This window comes from Dasypus novemcinctus, chromosome X (assembly GCF_030445035.2).
Source record: "Dasypus novemcinctus isolate mDasNov1 chromosome X, mDasNov1.1.hap2, whole genome shotgun sequence".
NCBI classification, from domain to species: Eukaryota; Metazoa; Chordata; class Mammalia; order Cingulata; family Dasypodidae; genus Dasypus; species Dasypus novemcinctus.
In genome coordinates, this window is record NC_080704.1 from 41,255,323 (window position 1) to 41,277,599 (window position 22,277).

At 36.9% G+C, this 22,277-nt stretch overlaps 1 protein-coding gene across 1 annotated transcript in view; it reads left to right on the plus strand.

Moving 5' to 3' along the window:
• CFAP47 (cilia and flagella associated protein 47) overlaps positions 1-22,277 on the plus strand; it is a 477,175-nt gene that overhangs the window by 62,696 nt on the left and 392,202 nt on the right. The window contains exons 16-18 of the mRNA XM_071213189.1: positions 4,541-4,671; positions 8,137-8,259; positions 9,921-10,052. Of these exons, the coding sequence (XP_071069290.1) occupies positions 4,541-4,671; positions 8,137-8,259; positions 9,921-10,052 (386 nt within the window). The remainder of the gene's footprint in view (positions 1-4,540; positions 4,672-8,136; positions 8,260-9,920; positions 10,053-22,277) is intronic.

Sequence of the window (22,277 nt, forward strand, 5' to 3'; positions counted from 1 at the left end):
CATCGTCAGAATAACATATATTTTATTAGATTTTGAATTTTTTAAAATTCACAAATTCTTTATATTCAATACTTAATAGTGATTAAAATCCAATCAATACGATTCTGAGCATAAACTAAAACTCCTTCAAATAAGATATGTTGATTTATAGAAAGTAGTCTCAGAGTTCTTGTTTTTGATGGCCTTTTCCATTGTTATCCCTCCTTTTCTTAACCTTGCTTCTGCTGTTTCCTTGAATCTATAAGTCCATGTACTGTACCTGTTATAAAACTAAGCCCTGGTAATTGCTAAACTATGACTTAACTAGTAGCTTGTTCAATTTAGAACACCTCATTGTGATATACTGTGAAGACCTCAAGTGGACACTTGCTATCATTTAAGGAAATAAAATGGCAAATTAGAATGATCAATTTGGCACTTTCATTTTTTGAACATGCCATGCCTTTCCAGCTAGATGGAAAGATCTTTGCAGCGACTCATGTGGTAGTTTACAACTAGCTGAGATCTGGTTCTCTATGAATGGAAAGAAAACAATCTTTGGAGTCAGATATATCTGATTTCAAAACTAGTCTTATCTTCTCACTAGCTTTGTGATCTTGAGCAATACTCTCTATGAGCTGTAAAATGGACAGATTAATCTATCTCATAAAGTGCTGTGAAGATTAAATGCATGGAAAACTCCTTCTATAATGCCTGGCAAAGAGTAACTGACAAATAAATGGAAAGCTACTTGTTTAGAAAAATTTGTTAATTCTGTTTAGATTTTGTTGTTGTTGTTCTGAAACTGTCCTCAGAGTAATAACCCCTTATCATTTATCTTGCTACCCATCTCCATCATCACTTCCTTGTTCCGTCCATCCCTCACCTCTTCCCTCTTTATCTCTAATTTAGAGCAGTCATTATTTGGGATATAAGTGAACTATAATTCAGATCCCAGAGGAGTCCTGACTTGTTTAATTGTTGCTTTAGTGTCTTTTCTTGTGAGTATCAGTCATTTCCAAATCAAGATTTTTATGTAACTCTACAAGTATTTATAACAGGGGATGTTATAAAAAATCATAAGCATTAATTTAAACCCACTTAATTTTATTATGCATAGGTGGAGATGTGGATACATTAATCAAGTGGGAGAGTAGGGCTATTTTTCCTCTAAGGCTAGAGATTCCTGGTAGAGCCATGTGTAATAGTTTCAGCTAAAGCACACTCCCAGATCATATATGTATAGTTTTTTAACATTTGAGGTATATTTTCATCAAACCTTAACATGTTCATTTGACCAAGCTCTCTTTTTATAAGTTGTTAATACCTTAATTCTGAGTCCTGCCCAATCTAGAGAATAATTAGAAAAAAAGAGATACAGAGTTGTATCCATTTCAAAACCTTCTCCAGTTTGTTTGGGCAGATATGAAGCATGACTAGCTATGTTTCCTGCATTCCAGCTTTTCCTTGGATTTCCTTGTCCTAGCTAGGACCGAATGGGTTAGGATTCCCTTCAGGCTGCCATGAAAATGCAATAATGATACTTAATTTGTACAAACCAGTAGTAGTGTTACAATATTATAAACCAGAGCATCAGTTATCATGGTGTTTAGAACAGTTGCATTTACAGGGGAGATTTTAGCATTTACTTTTATTATCTTTTGGTCACTCACAGAAACTTTTACAGTTTCTTAGTCAAATAATTATGCCTAAATCACAAAAACAAAAGGCATTTAATTCCAGATAAAATATCTGTATGAAAAATACCATTAGTCTTTAAATACTTTAGATTTTTTTATTTAGAACATAATGATACAGTGCCCAAATCTATTTCATATAGAATTGAGTAAATTTTGTACAATTTGTATGATATGCATAGATTTACTCAAGTCATTTTCCTTTTAAGGCACAGAATATTCTCATTTATTTATGTAATTTTTTGTCGTTTTTGCCTCTTATTACAAATAGAAAGTGATTTTTTTTTGCCAAGCTATTTTTATATCTTTTTTGCTGGATAATACATTTAATCATATGCCTCTAAGTATTTTTAAACATGCATAAATAGCTCTATTTTAAATTTTATGTTGCATTTGTCTTTTCTCCTTGAGGTGTGATGTATTTTGGATTTGTGCTTGGATCTTGGATATTGTAAAGGGAGAATGTAGGCATTGACTGATATTTTTAAAGATAGAATTGGCTTTTTAAACGGACTTTTCTATTAGGTATTGTTCATGTTCCTCTTTGTTTTGTTTTGTTTTCATCTTGGTTCTCTTTAACCTTACTGAAACCTTGAATCACTCAACCCTGAAATCAGCCTTTAATCAGTTCACTCTCACTGTCTTCTTTCACACCTTGGCCATTTGCAGTACTTGCCCTGCCAATCTCAGCCTTGGGTCAGTCCGGCGATCCAGTTCTCCCCCTGATATGTATAATATTCATTGGGAAAATATATAGCTAATTGTTTGGAGGGAATATTCAAATGGTTGTTTTTTTCACCATCGGCTGATCTCTCAATATAGACCTAACATTCTTGTACTTTTTAAGGTGCACAGATATCACGGTAATGCTCAGATATCATATATGTATGTAACATTGAATCTTCTTGGTCAAAGTTTTCTTTTCCCATCACAGCCTTGTCCACACCCCACTCTATTCCTGTGCTGCAATGCAACTTTTGTCCTTGCTCCAGGCCTTGTCTACCCACAACACTCCTCATCTTTCATTGTGCAACTCAAATGCCACCTCTTTATAATGAATTTTTTAGATCCTTCTCTCACTTCTCTTTTCTGCTCCCATTATGCTTTTGTTATACCATCTACAATTATTTGTTTATATCTGTCTCTATTGCAGTAGATGCTGCTATGCCAATATCTGAAATCCATTCCCCTTTCTTTATATATATATATAATATATATATTTGGAGAAGCTGTAAGCTTACAAAACAATCATGCATAATGTGCAGAATTCCCATACATCACCCCTCCAACCAAAACTTTACATTGTTTTGAAACATTTGTTACAGATTATGAAAGCACATAATCAGACTAATGTCCATAGCATATACTTGGTATATTTTTTCATATGCCCCATATTATTAATGCCATGTATTGGTATTGTACATTTATTATAGCTCATGAGAGAACACTCTCATATTTGGGCTGTTAACCACAGTCCATCTTCCACCACATGGTTCACTGTGTTATACAGGATACAGTTATACAGTCTCATACCTTGTACTATCTATCCAGAGTGTACACTGATTGGCTCTTACTGTCATTATGGAATTGTACAGTCACCACCTAAGTAAATTTTTGAATATTTTCCTTAGTCTAAAAGAAAAAAAAAAGTCATGCCCCCTTATTATTGACCCTTAGCATTGATTTAGTACTTCTTTGACATTGAAGCATGAATATTACAATATTGATGTTAACTCTAGTCCATAAGTTACATCAGTAGTATTTGTCCCATGCATCACCATATTCTTACCATCTTGTAATAGTGATGTACATTTGTTCTAGTTCATAGAAGAATATTTTTGTATTTGTATTATTAACCACAGTCCTCATCCACCTTTGGGTTCATTATGTTATTCATCCCTAGATTTTTCTCTAGCTTTCTCTCAATTGACTTTGCATCCCTAGACTACCCTTTTCAGCCACAATCCCATTTATAAAGCAGTGTTAGTTATACTCACTATAATGTGTTACCATGAACCCTATTCATTTCCACATTTTTACAGTCAAGCTAATTAAAAATTCTGCATACGTTAAGCATCGGTACCCCTTCTCAGTCTACATCCTATCTCCTAGTAAGCTATACTCTGGGTTTTAGCTCTATGTATTTATTCTTCGTATTTAGTTCATATTAGTGAGACCATACAATATTTGTCCTTTTGTGTCTGGCTTATTTCATTCTGCATAATCTCCTTAGGGTTCATGCATGTTATCATATGTGTTCAAATTGTATTTCTTCTTATAGCAGCATAGTATTCCATTGTATGTATATACCACATTCTGTTTATCTGTTCATCAGTTAATAGACCCTTGGGTTGTTTCCATCTTTTGGCATTCCTAATAGGTTCTCAATACATTTGGATTATGGAAATGTGTTAGTTACTGATAGCTATATCAGTAGTTACATCTCTAAAGTAATGCCTCCTTCTGAAATCCAAAATAAGTGTCAGACATTGAGAGGTATTTCAGAATATTAGGAAACATGGAAAGGAAAGTTTTGGACAGGGAATCACAAATGATTTTCTACTGTCTATATGTAAGGCCAGATCTAATCCTGCAACTGTTGGCTTCATTCATAAATTTTTTATTGCTTCCCAAATACTTGCATACTTTTTGGCCATATATTTGGATTTGCTTATTAAATTTGGAAAATAAGGTGTGCATTTAGAATTCATAATCAAACCCTATGGGTCTATACTCATTTGATATACTCTCAGCATTTCCCTATTTTTAGAGTTTAAGTTGTTACATTTTTATGTCAGCTTTTATTTTGGATATTAAGAAATAATAAAATGAAAATGTCTTTTTTTTCTCTATCCTCTGTATAGGCATCGTTGAAGCATACTCATCACTGGAATGTGAAGTAACATGGCAGCCAAGTTTCAGTTCTCCAGAGAAGGGAGAATTTGTTCTTCAGGTCAATGAAGGAAAGACATCGAAGCTAAAATGTGTTGCACATGTAATGATTTCCCTTGAATATGATTTTTATTTTGAGGGGTATAAACTCATGGGGTATAGAAATGTATGTATTGTTGGATATGCATATATATATATATAGTTTGTAAAGACTGCTTTTGCATGCAACACTTAATTGTCTCAGCAGCTTCATGGAGCCACTTGTCTGTATTATGTAGAATTAACTCAGAAACCAAAACTTTTATGAAACACTATTGGCTTCCTGTTAAAGCTTCTATAATATGAAATACCCTCAGGGGAGTCATTTGAAATTAAATTATTGCATTATAGAAGACACAAAAAAATAGATAAAATTATATTTTTTCCTGAATTGCATGGCTAATATTCTAGTAGAAATTAGTAATTCCGTATGAAATGGATCATTTATTTTCCATAGCAAGAAAATACAGAAAATTCTTATTTTAAAAAATGTACTTATTTTAATGAAAATGTGGGTAAAATGAAAGCTGTAATTTTAACTTTTGTTCTGTGGTAGCAGTCTTGAAGTCCTTAATGCCACATCTCTTAAACACCAAGAATGCACTAACACAAGCCAAATGCTGTCTTACTAAGTTCCATCTTTATCTCTAGGCCATGCCCATTTTCGTACATATTTCAGCTATGAAAGAGCATGTTAATCTTAAGGAATGAGAGAGTCATCTGCTTAGGTAATGTCAAATCACAGTCAAAACTCAGTAGGGTCTTCTCTTCAGGGCTTGAAACTACTCCTTCTTACTACATGTAAATAACTCATTATTCTTTCTTTAACTTCTTATTGAAGCATAACATACAGAGAGTTATACATATTATAAATTATGTATATTTCAGTTAATTTTCAGAAGCTGATAACACCTTTGTAACCAGCATCCACATCAACCAGACCAAGAAACAGAACATAGCTAGCACCCTAAGCGTCCCCTTCTGCCTCCTGCTCACATCCAGGCACTATGTTTCTCTCCTGGGGTCATCACTATCCCTGCTTCTAAGAGAATAGATTAACTTCATCTGTTGTTGAACTTTATATAAATGTAATCAAACCATATGTTCTCTTTTAGTCTGTCCTGTTTTGTTTATCATTATGTTTGTGCAATTCATCTGTGTTAATACGTGTGGTTGTAGATGTTTCATTTTCATTGCTGGATAGTATTCCATCACATGACTATAGGGTATTGAGATTATTTCAAAGTTTTAGTTATTACAATATCCTCTATAAACATTCTTATACCCCCTCATTGTTTTACACTTGCTCTCTGTTTGTTGTGTGCTCATCTTCCTTTTAGGAGGCACCAGGAACCAAACCTGGAGCCTCCCACATAGGAGGGAGGCACATAATCACTTGAGCCACCTCTGCTCCCTGCTTTGTTGTGTCTCTCTTTATGTTTTCCTCTTTGTGTCTCTTGTTGCATTATCTTTTACATCAGTTCACCACACCTGCCCATTCCATCAGCTTGCTGTCTTGCTTGTCTTCTCTAGGAGGCACCAGGAACTGAACCTAGAACCTCTCATGTGGTAGGTAGAAGCTCAATTACTTGACCACATCAGTTTCCCTTATAGCTGTCTTTCTTTTTAAATAATTACATTTATTTATTTATTTATTTATTTATTTATTCATTCATTCATTCCTCCCTTCCCCCCTTGTGGCTTGCTTGCTGTCTGCTCTCTGTGTCCATTCACTGTGCATTTTTCTTCTTTTTTTTTTAAGATTTATTTATTTATTTCTCTCCCCTTCCCTCCCACTCTGGTTGTCTGTTCTCTGTGTCTATTTGCTGCGTCTTCTTCTTTGTCTGCTTCTGTTGTTGTCAGCAGCACGGGAATCTGTGTTTCTTTTTATTGTCATCTTGTGTGTCAGCTCTCCATGTGTGTGGCACCATTCCTGAGCAGGCTGCACTTTCTTTTGCACTGGGCGGCTTTCCTTATGGGGCGCATTCCTTACGTGTGGGGCTCCCCTACATGGGGACACCCCTGCGTGGCAGGGCACTACTTGATATGAGTTCACACAGACAGGAAATGACCTAACTGGAATTTATATCCATATCTGTCTGCCTCCACAACCTTTGCTGTTACCCTATATGATATTTTGCATTCTGCTTTTCCTACACAGGAATTAGAAAAGAATTAAACCCTGAGATCTCAGAATAATGAATTAAATTACTTTTATGTAAATTGTTATTAAGCACTTAAAGTTAATTGAACTTTAGATTCCAGTTCTCCTCATGCTACTGTTTGCTTTTCTATGAAATGGGAGTGGCAGATAGTATTACCAGTTCTTAAAATTTGTTCTGTGATGCCCTGGTTCTGTGACGGGCCTTGTCTTGGGATGAGTAGAAGACCCATACTTAACACATTCTAACAAATTCTACAAGTAACTATAACTTCTCCATTCTCAAATAAACAAAGTGTACCTTATCAGCATATTTAGCACTATAAGAAGACTTCTAGTAGAAACCTGATAGATAATTTCATTTGTCAAGATGTTTCCCATATATAGGTGGCCCATGAACCTTTTCCTTTTACATATACATATTAACACCCTGCACATAGTTAGGGAAGGCTGATAGAGGACCTCTAAATATCCATTTCAGTGATTAATCTACATGACTTTCAGTCATGAACTCATTTCCTCCATAGAATTATCTTGTGCCCTCTGCCTTCCCATCTCAGAGTACGTTTTAAGTATTCCATTCTATTTTCATTTATTTTAGGCATACCACAAAATCTGATAGCACTTGATATTTTAAAAATTTCCATGAACTGAATGTAACTGAGCTAATTGTAGATATATATATGTATGTATATTCTTGTTCTAGCTATGTTCTCTTCTTTCTCTACGAGGACTTTAATTCTTTGATCATAGTAAGGAATTCTTTTGGTCACAGAGAGATTATACCAGGTTGGTACATCAAAAATTATGTTTGCTGAAATATATTTTCGCATGTTTGCTGGCACTGGCGAATGCTATTTAATCACTGCACAACCTAGGCCAAATATTTAATCACCTTGAAATTTATTTTTTCAGCTGTAAAATTTATAGTACCATCCATCCAGTCATTTATTGAGCCCATATTTTGTGCTAGGCACTATGTCGGGCTCTGAGTATTCAAAGGTGAAAAATATAGATATTGTCCTATTGCTCTCTAAATACTTTCTGGACTGATAAAACTGTAGTGATAAAGTAAGTGAAGAACTACTTCTATCTCTAGCTCATACTGGGTGCACAATCTGTTGTTGTTATCATTGTTATTATATCTAAAATATCTAAATAAAAGTAGGGTTTATCTTGCATGCTAGAACAACTTGAGTGAAGAATATAGCAGAATAATAAATTTTTCTTTTGTTTTCTTACATTGGTCATCTCTTTTGTTAATGTACATTTCCAATTAAGTTACTTCATTCTTGTAAACAAAGCTATTAAAGTACTTTGTTTACCACTATTCCTATTGCTTTTTTCCTATCTCCTCTCATTTTTTAGCTTGGTCATACCAAGGTCATGTTTTTGGAGCCAAGGATACTTTTCAGTAACAGCCCTCAAGGTTTAACAACTTGGAGGAAAGCCATTCTTCACAATGTAGGACAAAACCATGCTTATTTCAAGGTAATGTCAAATTTTGGTCCTATTTCTTTTCTGAATCAGATCACACTATGATATGAAATATGTTTTGTCATGAGCATTATGAAGCTAACACTTTAGTCCTTATAAATAGGTTTATGTTTCTTTTAAGATTCAGCATATGGGATTTACCTGAGTACAGATCCTCTCGTTTGTCCTCTTTATTTTCCATGAGAATCCTTTTTCTCTTCTTCTTCTTTCTGTATTTTAGTTTGTTTTACTGAAAAAGAGATTGGTAATTTGATAAAAACAAAAAATTCAAAATGTACACATTAGTAATTGAGGTTTTGTCTAATATATTTAGGCGATTTTTTTATTCTCTTCATTTTTGCTCTAAAATCTGGATGGTTATGTTAGCAACTGGGACCTAGACTGAGGCCATTCTGAAGATATTCTAAATATTTTTTGCTCCTAATTTAAATGGTGTCAGTGAGGTGGGGAGTGAGGTTGTTTTTTTTTTTTTAATTGAAAAAAGATATTAAGCTGTCCCCTTCTTCCAACAATGGTGGCAATAGCAGTAAGCGTTTGAGATCTTTCATTCAGGATTTGATTCACATGTGTTTTTCTCTTCAAATCAAATCAACTCTTTCTCTTAAATACATGAATCATGATACTCTCTTTTTTTAAAAATATTTGTTTTATTTATCACCACCACCCAACCACTTGCTTGCTGTCTGCTCTGTGTCCATTCGCTGCACGGTCTTCTGTGTCTGCTTGTCTCCCTTTGTTGTGTCATCTTGCTGTACCAGCTCTCCGTGGGCACAGGCTGTCAGCTTTCTGGAAGCATGGGCCGTCAGCTCTCCGGGCCAGCTTGCCTTCACAAGGAGGCCCTGGGAAGTGAACCCAGGGCCTCCCATATGGTAGACAGGAGCCCTATGGGTTGAGCCATATCCGCTTCCCTCATGATACTTTTATTCTCTGTTGCTTCAGAATTAGTTTTTACCTAAATAGCCTTATTTGTTTTCTCACTCCTAAAAATATTTTGGCCAGTTTTCCTTTAAATTATTATGGCTTAAAGCACGGTAGATAGGCCTAAAATGGCTTCTGACATACCGATTCATAAATCGTTGGTAAGTTAACCTTCACATTTTTCAAAGGTCAAAATGATATTTTAGCTATTACTCTTTCTACCAAGGAGGTAATAAAGAAGAGGAGATGAAATAATTTTGTTTCCCTATTAACTTTGCTTTCAGTTCTTTTTTAGAAAATAGGAAAGGCAAATTGTCAAAGTAATATCTAGAATTTTGTTATCTTCTGTAACAGATATATTTGATCCTTAGACTTTTTGCAGAGTCTTGGAAGCATTCCAGATAATAAACTCTTTCATCCTGTTTGAATTAGAATGTGCCATTTTTTTAGGAGGTACCTGGGATTAAATCCGGGACCTCCTACATGCAAAGCAGGCACTCAACCACTGAGCTACATCTGCTCCTTGAAGGTGCCACTTCTGAAGGTTTTTTTTGTTGGGTTAGGGGAAAAATTGCTTGTTGAAGTTCAAACTATCTATGCATCTGGTTTTTTGATAATCTATTTCAAAATTATCTCATGTCCTGAGCCCTGTGGTCCTCTCTCTAGGTAATAGTTTGAAAGGTTTCCTATGAAAGCATAAAGGATAACGTAGCATTTCTGCACATTTTCACTCATAGGTTTGTGACCAGAGTCTTTTGTCTACCATTAATATTGTTCCATCACAAGGGATAATTCCACTGGGGGGACTAACTGTCCTCAATATCTCCTGTACCCCCAGTGTGGCAGAAAAATTTGATACAAGAGCAAAGGTATGTCTCTCTCTATGTGCATGTATTTGCACTTTAAATATGTCTATGTGGGGTTGTTTGGTTATTTAGCATACTTGTAACAGTACATAAAATGCTGTAAAATGCTATGCACAGTTTTATTCTTAGAAAACTTGTTTTAATTGTTCTTCTCTTGGGAATAGGTTTAAATGTTATGATAACGAAGAACAATTTTTAAAGTTTCTGTTATTTTTCTAGCAATTGAGTCAGATATTTTAAGAAGTGCGGTTTTTAGAGATCTAAATAAATTATTATACCTACATTAAGCTATTGTAAAATCAGGTAGCAGAATTCGGTGGGGGTGTTTGGAGGAAATACACTTCATGAAAGTTGGTGGTGGATATTTCTACTAGGTTTAAATGGATATTTTCATCAATGAGGCACTTTTCACATGAAATTGTAATGATATTTGCCGTATCTGAGCTGGAAAATCACTCACTAATCACAAAGCAAACTGTGGCTTTTTTTATAGCATCAGTTAGGTAACTTAGGGAAAAATATATTTGGAATGCTAATTTTAAATAGCTTTAATGAAATATATGAATTGTAGGTGAATTCAATATGCTATCAACATCTGTAGTTTATAGCACACGTAAAATGTTTACTGCTTGATGTTTTGGGAATTATGTAAATGAAATGATATTACCTGATTTTAGACATTTCTCTAAGTGTTCGTTAAATTGAATTGATAAAACAGGTAAGACCTGCCTGTTTAAAATTTTATTTAATTATAAAGCTCAAGAGTAGGATACTGTTGATTTTCCCCCTGATGATTAGCTGTGTTCATCTACTCACATTAAACAACATATATGTACACTGTCATCAGATAAAAACAAGTAGCTTTAAATATATCCCCCATTATATCCCTCAATATGCCATAACGATTAATGATAAAATAATATGCTACTTAATGAAATGGATGTTGATTTGTCTGGCCCACAAATAAACAGCTTAAGAATTGTATTTCGGGAAACAGACTTGGCCCAGTGGTTAGGGCGTCCATCTACCACATGGGAGGTCCGCGGTTCAAACCCCGGGCCTCCTTGACCCGTGTGGAGCTGGCCCATGTGCAGTGCTGATGCGCGCAAGGATTGCCTTGCCATGCAGGGGTGTCCCCGCGTAGGGGAGCCCCACGTGCAAGGAGTGCGCCCGTAAGGAGAGCCGCCCAGTGCGAAAGGAAGTGCAGCCTGCCCAGAAATGGCGCCGCCCACACTTCCCGTGCCGCTGACGACAACAGAAGTGGACAAAGAAACAAGACGCAGCAAATAGACACAGAGAACAGACAACCGGGGGAGGGGGGGAATTAAATAAATAAATAAATCTTTAAAAAAAAAAAAAGGAATTGTATTTCACTTTTATGAGGAAATATGTAATGAAAGATATTTTTACATTAATTATTCTGTCATATGATCTGAGAGTAGGACTGAATATATTTTTAAAAAGCCCAATATTCTAGAAAAATTTCAAAAATGTTGTCACGAAAAATATTGATTTTACTATAAATGTAACTTTTCTATTTTAGTGGATTATGATATTTTTACAAATCTTACCTCTTTTAACAGTGAAATATAATGAGGTTCATTTATTCACTGAGTCAATGCATGTTTACTAGATGGACATTATGTATCAGTTTGTGTTGCTGATGCTAGGGGATCCAAAGTGAGCAATATAACCAGGGTCCTTGAACTCAAAGAGCTTGCAGTCTGGTGGGGAATCCAAATAATTTAGTAGAAAATTGTAAAATAGTGTGCTAAGTATTGTGTTGGAGGAACACAGCAGACTAAGGGAGTACACAGGAGAAGTATGCAATCCATGCTTAAAGTATCAGGGATAGCTTCTTGGGGTAGGATATATCTAAAAGAGACCTGAAGTTAAGAATCTGGCAGGTGAAAGGGATAGTGGTGGGATAGAGGAGGAGAAAGAAAAGACTATTTCAGGAAGAACAAATAGCCTGTGTTCAGGCATGGGAAGAGAGAGGGCTGCAAGGCTGATATGAGAACCTTAAAGACTAGCATGACCAGATGAAGGACTGCATGGATGACAGAGGAGAAAATTACACTTAGAGACCTGTGCAAGTTTTCGGCCATGCAGGACCTTATCAACAATGTTAAGAAATCATGGGAAAATAAAATGGCCTTAAATATAATGCTAGCTGAAAAAGGGGGAGTCTGTGTTATAATTAAAACTATTTACTGTACATTCATCCCTAATAACACTGCCCCTAACAGAACTATCACTAAAGCTTAATAAGGCCTAATAGCCCTATCTGAAAAATTAACAGAAAATTCTGGCATTAGTAATTCACTCACAGGATGGCTTGGAAATTGGTTTGGAAAATGGAAAGGGGTTGCACTGTCCATTTTAACTTCCCTCATTATCTCAGCTTACCATAGTCGGATGCTGTATCATTCCATGTGCCCGAGTGCTAGTTCAAAGACTCATTAAAACCGCCCTAACCAAACAAATGTCCATAGGCAAAACAATCTGTACCCCCTTAAAGAAGGAGATCCCTATGATGAAAAATGTAAAATAGCGCTTAAATTTTTTTAAAATGAAAATGTAAAAACTAAAAAAAGTTTGAAAGAAAGAGGGGCAATTGTAAGAAACAAAAATTACTTTAATTTTCACATAAAGAAAAAAAATACTAATTAATGTAACCTGGCAGCCTACTGCGTCAGTTTCCTACTCCCGGATTAAGCAGAAACGAAGGAAACCAGCTTAAGCCAATCCTATAGGCAGTAAAAAAGATGTCCAAAAAAGAGCTGTCAATACCAATTCAGCGCTAAATTCCATTCCTTATGTGGCAAAGGGGAGCAGGTAAAAACTGAAATGGTTGAAATGTGATGGGGGAAGTGGCTAATCACAAACTTTTGCACGGAAAAGTTAAATCTTCTCGGATAGGTTGTAACCTCTAAAGTATCCAATCTATGGAGAAAAAGAGGAAGGGCTTGCGTGCTAGGCTTAGTGGTATAAATTGTGTCATTTTTCTTTGTTCGGGGTGCCAGCCATGTTTTCTAGTTGTGCGCCCCTTCTTGCAAAATTGAAAATAAATTCTTTTCTTCTCCAAAAAAACCCCCACAAAAACCAATGTTAAGAAATCATGCTTTGTCATAGAGCAGTGAAGGGGGCCTAGCAAGACTGAGTGCTGAGTCTGGTGCAGATGTCCAGGCAAGAGAAGATGTTGTTCTCAGTTAGAAAGTGGGATTTTCAACAAATTTTGGAGGTGAATACTTAGGGCTTGATGACTGCGAAAGGGTGATATATATATAAATGAGAGGGGGTGCATTGAGAGTGAACCATTCAGTGAGAAAGAGATAAGAGGATGAGTGACAGAGTTGGAGGGACATGTTGCATTTGAGGTACCTTTTAGGTCTCCATGTGAAAATGTCTCATAAATCGACAGCTGTACACACATTCTTGTCTGAAAGCTAAGAATTAATCTTAGGCGTCTGAGTGAGCGCACCTTACGGTCTCTCCTGCAAAGAGGCGGCTGAGTGGGGTTGCAGTCTTGGCAGAGCAGGCTGTTTTGGGGGCGTGCAGGGCAGAGAGTGTGTGGACATCAATTTGGAGAGAGCGTGGAAGAGGTGGTGCTTGCTAAAGGTAGAAACGCAGCTTACAGGTACAGAGGTGGGAAGCTGTGGGCGGGCGGGACCCTTCCCCCTGGGGCTGGTGGCCCCCGTGTTTCCGGAGATCTGTCGGTTGTGCGGTGGGTTCCTGGGCCCTGTGGTCCCCAAATGCGTGGTCCCCAGGTCAGTGTCCCCTGAGCCACCATAGCCCTTGTTCCACGGACCTCCGTGCCCTGGGTCTGCAGAGTCCCAGACTTCCCTTTCCTAAGTCCGGCGCTCCCGGAGGTCTGGAATTGCCTTAGTGCTCTGGTTTTGGACTGACTCCGTGGGTGGGAGGGATTCGGTGGGGGAGGCAGTAGGGGAGCCTGGCTAGTGTGGGTTCAATTTTCTGGTGGTTCCCCCCCCCCCCCACCCTACGTTTTTCTTTTCTTTTTCTCTTTTCTTGAGCTTGGAGGAGCATACTGGCTGGCTTGGCAAATCTGCTGAGAAAGCCCGACTCACCTAAATACCCTGGGATAGGAAACTTGGCCTGGGAGAAAGCGGAGTCAGAAAATCAACAAGCCCTCTCATAGCACATCTAAAGGAGAGGGACTGTAGGGGGTGCTTTCCAAGCCTCCAAAAGCATACTTGGGGGTCCCGGTGAGGTGTGGGTGCTCTCTCACTGGAAATTAAGAGTCACTGTTTTCTGTGCGGAGCTGTGTCAACAAGGACCCACTTGAATCTCCTACCTGACCTCTCAGGCAGCTTTTCTGCTGCTTGAGAGAGAGGGGAGTGAGGAAGGGAGAAAAGGGGGACCGTCAGATCCCTAAGGGTTTTATTTAACTACAAACAGGATTCCTAGCTTGAAACTTTCCCTAGTATTTGGTTGGTTTTTCCTTGTTTTTCCTTCCTCTTTATCCCCCTACAGCCCTTTTTTCTTTCTTTCTCTTTTTCTTTTTCCTGCTTACTTCCCCACTCCCTTTTGTCCCTTTTTTTCCCTCTTTCTTTCTTTCTCTGCTTTCTTATTCTTCTTACATTAGGTGCTTCAGGGAGAGCTTCACAGTTGCTGTATTTCCTCATCCTCCAGTTACTCTTTTCTGTGTGTATTGATCTCAGCCACCAACACTATTCCCTTTCCTCTACATCTTTCTACCCTCCATCATTGATTGTTTCTCTTACATTACACCTCTCTTTGTTAGCCCCCCTATTTTTCTGACTTTTTACTGCTAATAGCTTTGTTTTGTTTTCTGCCTTATATTTACTCTTTATATTATTGTCCTCTCTTTCCCTCTTTCCTGAACACATAGGCTTTTTAATTCACACTGTATTCCTCCCCATATTCAGATTTTTATCTACTCTAAATTTCTTACAGTTATAACTCTACATACTTCACATGAGTCTAATATCCATTCTCCTATATCTCACATGGTTCCTCTGTTAATATTTACTATCAATACTATTATTTATTCATTTTCTTTTCTTACTCCTTTTGCTTTCTCTGGCTCTAATATTTTCCTTCAAGTGAACTTAGCCAACAACAAGGAAATAGAATAAGAAGAACAAAGTGACAAAGAGAAGACTTAACACACATGGACAAACAACAACTAATTAAACTCCAAGCTAGACAAAGAAGCTAAGCTACTGACTAAACCCATCAAGATAAAATGAGGACCACACAGCGACAAAAAACTACAAACCAAACCAATAATCAGGAAAACATGCCCCAATTCAATGAACAAAATAAAAACCAGGAAGAGGAGCCGAGCATCAAACAAGTAATTAAAGATCTCAAAACATATATTAGGGACCAATTTGATGAGGTGAAGGAAGAGATTAAGAATATGAAGGAAACAATTGGAGAGAATACAGAAGAAATTGCAATCATACACAAAAATATAGCAGATATGATGGTGATGAACAGCACAATTCAAGAAATCAAAAATACACTCTCCACAAATAACAGCAGACTGGAAGAGGCAGAGGAGAGATTAAGTGATGTGGAAGATAGTATTTCCGAAATTAAACAGATAGGAGAACTGGTCGATAAAAAGATAGAAAAAATCCAGCAGGGGCTTAGGAACCTGAATGACAATGCAAAACGTGGAAACATGTATTATGGGCATCCCAGAAGGAGAGGAAAGAGGGAAAGGAGACAGAAGGGATGTTGGAGGAAATAATGGCTGAAAACTTCCCAAACTTATTGAGGGAGATGCATGTACATGCCCAGGAAGCACAACGCACCCCAAACAGTATAAATCCCAATAGGCCTACCCCAAGACATATACTTGTCAAGTTATCCAATGCTCAAGACAAAGAGAAAATACTAACAGCAGCAAGAGAAAAGAGAACCATTACATACAAAGGAGGCACCATAAGATTAAGTGCTGATTTCCCATCTGAAACCGTGGAGGCGAGAAGACAGTGGTAGAACATAATCAAGGTACTAAAGGAAAAAAATTTCCAACCAAGAATACTCTATCCAGCAAAGTTAGCGTTCAAAAATGATGGAGAGTTCCAAATATTCACAGATAAACAAAAACTAAGAGAGTATGCCAATGAAAATCCTGCCCTTCGAGAAATACTAAAGGGAGCTCTACAGGAAGAAAGAAAAAAACAAGAGATACAAAATTGGAGGAGAGTGTAAGAGCAACTAGAAAAACAAAAACAGGAAAAGAAAATAAAACAGAATATGACAAACGCCAATCCAAAGAAAATATATTATGGCTAATATAAGTAATTCCTTGTAAGTAATAACACTGAATGTCAATGGATTAAACTTACCTGTCAAGAGACTCAGCCTGGAAGATTGGATAAGGAAATATGACCCATCTACATGCTGTCTGCAAGTAACACATCTTAGACCCAGGGATTCAAGGAGGTTGAAAGTGAATGGCTGGAAAATAATCTTACAAACAAACAATAACCAAAAAGGGCAGGAGTGGCTATCTTAATATCAGACAAAATAGACTTTAAATGCAAAACAATTGTGAGAGACAAAGATGGACACTACATATGAGTGAAAGGAATAATCTTTCAAGAAGAAAGCACAATCATAAACATTATGCTCCTAACAAGGATGCCTCCAAATAGGTGAGGAAAACACTGGACAAACTAAGTGAAGGAATAGATGCCTCTAGAATTATAGTGGGGGAATTAATACATCACTGTCAACTTTGGACAGAACATCTCAAAAGAGAATCAGTAGAGAAACAAAGACTTTGATCCTGGAGAAAGATCTATGGGTACTTGAGAAGAAAGTGTAATCTACTGAGTATGGGCACAATGTTCTGTATATGTCTGTTAGGTCTAGCTCATTTATCATATTTTCAGGCTCTCTGTTTCCTTGTTGATTTTCTGTCTATTTGTTCTATCTAATGATGTGAGTGGTGCATTGAAGTATCCAATGATTATTCTAGAGATGTCTATTTCTCCCTTCAGTTTTGCCAGAGTTGATGAATGCAAAGCTATATAATTAGGCTGAGAGCCATGAATTGTACGTTATGGATGGAGTGTGTGGAGCACAGTTAATAGAACTTTTAAAAAGAAAAAAAAAAAAGAAACAAAGACTTGGAACACTGTATTAGAGGAGCTGGACCTAATTAACATATACAGAACATTATACCCAAATATAGCAGGATAGACATTCTTCTCAAGTGCACGGGGATCATTCTCCAAGATAGACCACATGCTAGGCCACAGAAAAAGTCTCAACGAATTCAGAAAGATAGAAATCATACAAAATAATTTCTCTGACTACAGTGGAATGGAACTGGAAATCCGCAAGGGTCATAGACCCAGATTTGGCACCAAGATTTGGAAGTTAAACAACACATTCTTAGAAAAACAGTGGGTCAAAGAGGAAATCTCAAAAGAAAATAATAACTACCTTGAAACTAATGAAAATGATAACATATCCAAACTTATGGGATGCAGCAAAAGCAGTACTGAGAGGGAAATTTATAGCCATAAATTCATACATCAAAAAAGAAGAAAGAGCCAAAGTTGAAGAACTAAGTGCACACTTGGAGGAATAAGTTAAAACACAACAAACTAACCCCAAAGGAAGAAGAAAGAAAGAAATAACAAAGATCAGAGCAGAACTAAATGGAATAGAAAATAAGAAAGCACTTGAAAAAATAAACAAAACTGAGAGCTTGTTCTTTGAGAAAATAAAATTGACAAACCCTTAGGGGGACTAACAAAGAAAAAAAGAGGGAAGATGCAAATACACAAAAGAAGAAATGAAAAAGGAGATATCACCACTGATTCCCACAGAAATAAAGACTAAAATAAGAGGATACTTTGAAAAACCATTTTCCAACAAAAACAACAATTTAGAGGAAATGGACAAATTCCTAGAAACACATAAGCAGCCTACATTGACAAAAGAAGAAGCTGACAATCTCAACAAACCATTCACAAGTAAAGAGATAGAATTGGTCATTAAAAACCTCCCAACTAAAAAGAGCCCTGGGCTAGATGGCTTCAGAGGTGAATTCTACAAAACGTTCCGGAAAGAACACCAATCTTGCTTAAACTCTTCCAAAAAATTGAAACAGAAGGAACATTGCCTAACTCATTCTGTGATGGCAACATTACTCAAGTATCAAAGCCAAACAAAGACACCACAAGAAAGGAAAATTAGAGACCAATCTCCTAATGAACCTTGATGTGAAAGTCCTCAACAAAATCCTTGCTAATTGTATTCAACAACACATTAGACAAATTATGCACCATTACCAAGTGGGGTTCATTCCTGGTATGCAAGGATGGTTCTACATAAGAAAATCAGTAAACATAATACACCATATAAACAGATTGAAGGAAAAAAAATCACATGATCATATCTATAGATACAGAAAAACCATTTGATAAAATACAGCACTCTTTCTTGATAAAAACATTGTAAGGGATCAGAATAGAAGGAAACTTTCTGAACATGATAAAAAGTATATATGAAAAATCCGCAGCTAACGTCATTTACAATGGTGAAATTCTAAAATCTTTGCCTCTAAGATCAGGAACAAGACAAGGATGCCCACTGTCACCCGTCCTATTTAACATAGTCTTAGAAGTACTTGCTCGAGCACTGACTAAAGAACCAGACATAAAAGGCATCCAGATTGGAAAGGAAGAAGTCAAAATTTCACTATTTGCAGATGACATGATCCTATACATAGAAAACCCTGAGAAGACTACAACAAAGCTTCTAGAACTTAGAAATGAGTTCAGTAAAGTTGCAGGTTACAAGATAAATGCACAAAAATCATTAGCATTTCTGTACACCAATAATGAACAATCTGAGGAGGAAACCAGGAACCAAATAGCATTCACAATAGTAAATAAAAAAAAATCAAATACCTAGGAATAAATTTAACTGAAGAGGTAAAAGACTTAGATACAGAAAACTACAGAACACTGTTCAAGGAAATCAAAGAAGACCTAAATAAATGGAAGAATATTCCCTGTTCATGGACAAGAAGACTAAATATTATTAAGATGTCTATCCTACCAAAACTGATCTACGGATTCATTGCAATCCCAGTAAAAACCAACACATCATTCTTTAATGAACTAGAGAAACTAACTATGAAATTCATTTGGAAAGGAAAGAGGCCCTGAATAGCCAAAGACATAATGAAAAAGAAAAATGACATTGGAGGTATCACACTACATGACTTCAAAACATACTACAAAGCTACAGTAGTGAAAATAGCATGGTATTTGTACAAGGATAGACACATTGACCAGTGGAACCGAATTGTGAGTTCTGATATAGATCTTCATATATACAGCCATATCGTATTTGACAAGGCTACCAAACCCTCTCAACTGTGAGAATGCCTCTTCAACAAATGGTGCCTGGAGAACTGGATATCCATATGTAAAAGAATGAAAGAGGATTACCACTTACACCTTATACAAAAATCAACTTAAGATGGATCAAAGACCTAAATATAAGACCCAGGACCATAAAGACCTTGGAAAGCAATGTAGGGAAGAATCTACAGGACCTTGTAATAGGAAATGGCTTCATGGACTTCACACCAAAAGCATGAGCAGCAAAAGAACAAATAGATAAATGGGACTTCCTCAAAATTAAAGCCTTCAGCACCTCAAAGGAGTTTGTCCGGAAAGTGAAAAGAGAGCCTACACACTGGGAGAAAATATTTGGTAACCATATATTGATAGGAGACATACTTTGCATATATAAAGAACTCCTATATCTTGAAAATAAAAAGACAAACAGCCCATATAAAAAATGGGAAAAAGATTTAAACAGACACTTCTCCAAAGATGATATACAAATGGCTAAAAAACACATGAAAAAATGATCAAAATCCCTAGCTATTAGGGAAATGCAAATCAAAACAACAATGAGATACCATCTTACTCCCATAAGACTTGCAGCTATCAAAAAATCAGAAGACTACAATTGTTGGAGAGGATGTGGAGGAATGGGAACACTCATCCACTGCTGGTGGGAATGCAGAAGGATCCAGCCATTCTGGAGAACAGTTTGGCAGTTTCTCAAAAAAACTAGCTATAGATTTGCCATATGACCCAGCAATTCCACTTCTGGATAGAACTGAAAACAAGGACACAAACTGATATATGGACACCAATGTTCATAGCAGCACTATTCAATATTGCCAAAAGTTGGAATCAACCCAAATGCCCATCCACAGATGGATGGATAAATAAAATGTGGTATATACATACAATGGAATACTACTCAGCTATAAAAACAAATACAGTATAAACACATGTGATAACATGTATAAATCTTGAGAACCTTATGTTGAGTGAAGCAACCCAGGCATTGAAGGACAAATACTACATGACCTCTCTGATAAGGAATAAGTAAATCAAGCTGTCTCAGAGAGCTAGAGACGGGATGATAAACTTTAAGGTAGTTGGAGGGTAGAGGAAGGCTGTTAGCTGACAGCTACTTGGGTGAAATCTATGATAAGCTGGAGGTAAGTATTTGTATAGGAAAGGGATAAAATGGGGGCATAGGGATAACTTTGGGTGGGGCCGCGTGGGCTTTAGGGGCACTAGGGATGGGAGGATGGGTCAGATTGCCCAAGAAATTGGGGAGAGTTTGAGGGGAACATTTGATCATGGGAGATAGTCAGGTATGTGGTTGAAATTGTGGTACAGAGAAAACTCTTTAGAGAATGTAATATGGAAGGTTGCCTGTTTGGGATGCTTAAGTGGGGGGCATCTGACACAGGGCAAGCTTCTGGGGAGTATGTGAGTGCTCATTTTGTCATAGTGGATTCTATTATTGGGTGGAGACCCATACAATGAGAGTGAAGGTATACCCACATCCTGGAGAGGACTGATGTTCTCAAAGAGAGGGAATTGTATCTCCTGAGAGAATCGGTGTCTCCCAATGGGTTAGGGCAGTCAAGTATGTAAAGCCCTCAACATTTCTGAATATGGTCCCTCAAGTAATGAAGATTGATTGTCACAGTGGGCCCCGAGGGGAGGGGGAAAGAGGTGTTGAATACATGGAATCAGGGTAACTGTAGGGAAATGGAAGACTTCCATAGGATCATGCCATGATGGATATAGGTCATGTTAAATTACACAAAAAATGTATAAAAGTCTGTAGGCTAAAATGTAAACCATGATGTAAGACATAAGATAACTGAAAATTTAGAAAATTGTATAGTCTAAAATATAAACCATATTATAAACCCAAATGGAACCATGTTTAAAAGCTATCATTTCCATATCTGTACATTAGCTGCAGCAAATACAATATGAACATGTAAAAAGATCACTGTTGGGGAAGGGACAAAGGGTTTGATGTTGGATATGTGGGAGTACCATATATTGTATATGTGAATTACTGTGATCTAAAACTTATATCAAGAGAAACTTAATAATCAGGAAAAGAAAGAAAGAAAGAAGAAAGAAAGAGGAAGGAAGAAAGGAAGGGAGGGAGGAAGGAAGAAAGGAAGGAAGGAAAAAAAAAAGAAAGGAGGTAGACACTGAGGAAGAAATGGAAGAAATTGCCTTGCCACTGTTCATACAGGGCTGTTCATACCTGTAGCTTTTTCATTTTTTCATTTCTTTGATACCCCAATTTATTTTTCCTTTATTTAATTTTTCTAAATTTCTATGTATTCTGTATCTAACTTTTAAACCCAATATTATATTCCATTTTTCTCTTAATGGAAACCTGGGTTTCCTTTTTGAAGATGTTTTGGATTATGGAGAGATTCAACAATGGTGGGGGGGCACTTGTGTGTGGTGTCATTAGTGGGGGGCACACGGTTGGGATGGAGTTCTTCAGGGCATGTATACAGGATACATAGAAAGGTTTGGATATTTTCATAGTGGTTTCAGTTGGAAACAAGATTAGAAAGTGCTGATTTCCTGACCAGGGGAACTCTATTACATTCCCCAATGGAAAAACAACAATCCCCCAAGTGCAATGGCAAAGACCAATAAAGAAAGATGGTCCAGCGATGAGCCCTTGATACTGATGGCTCCGATTATGAGCCTGTGTGCCTGAAATATGAACTAGACCTATTGCTGTGGAGTGCCTAAGTGTTACCTCCTTAGAGCCTCCATGTTGCTCAAATGTGGCCACTCTCTAAGCCAAACTCATCATCCCCCAGTGTGGGACATGACTCCTGGGTATGAG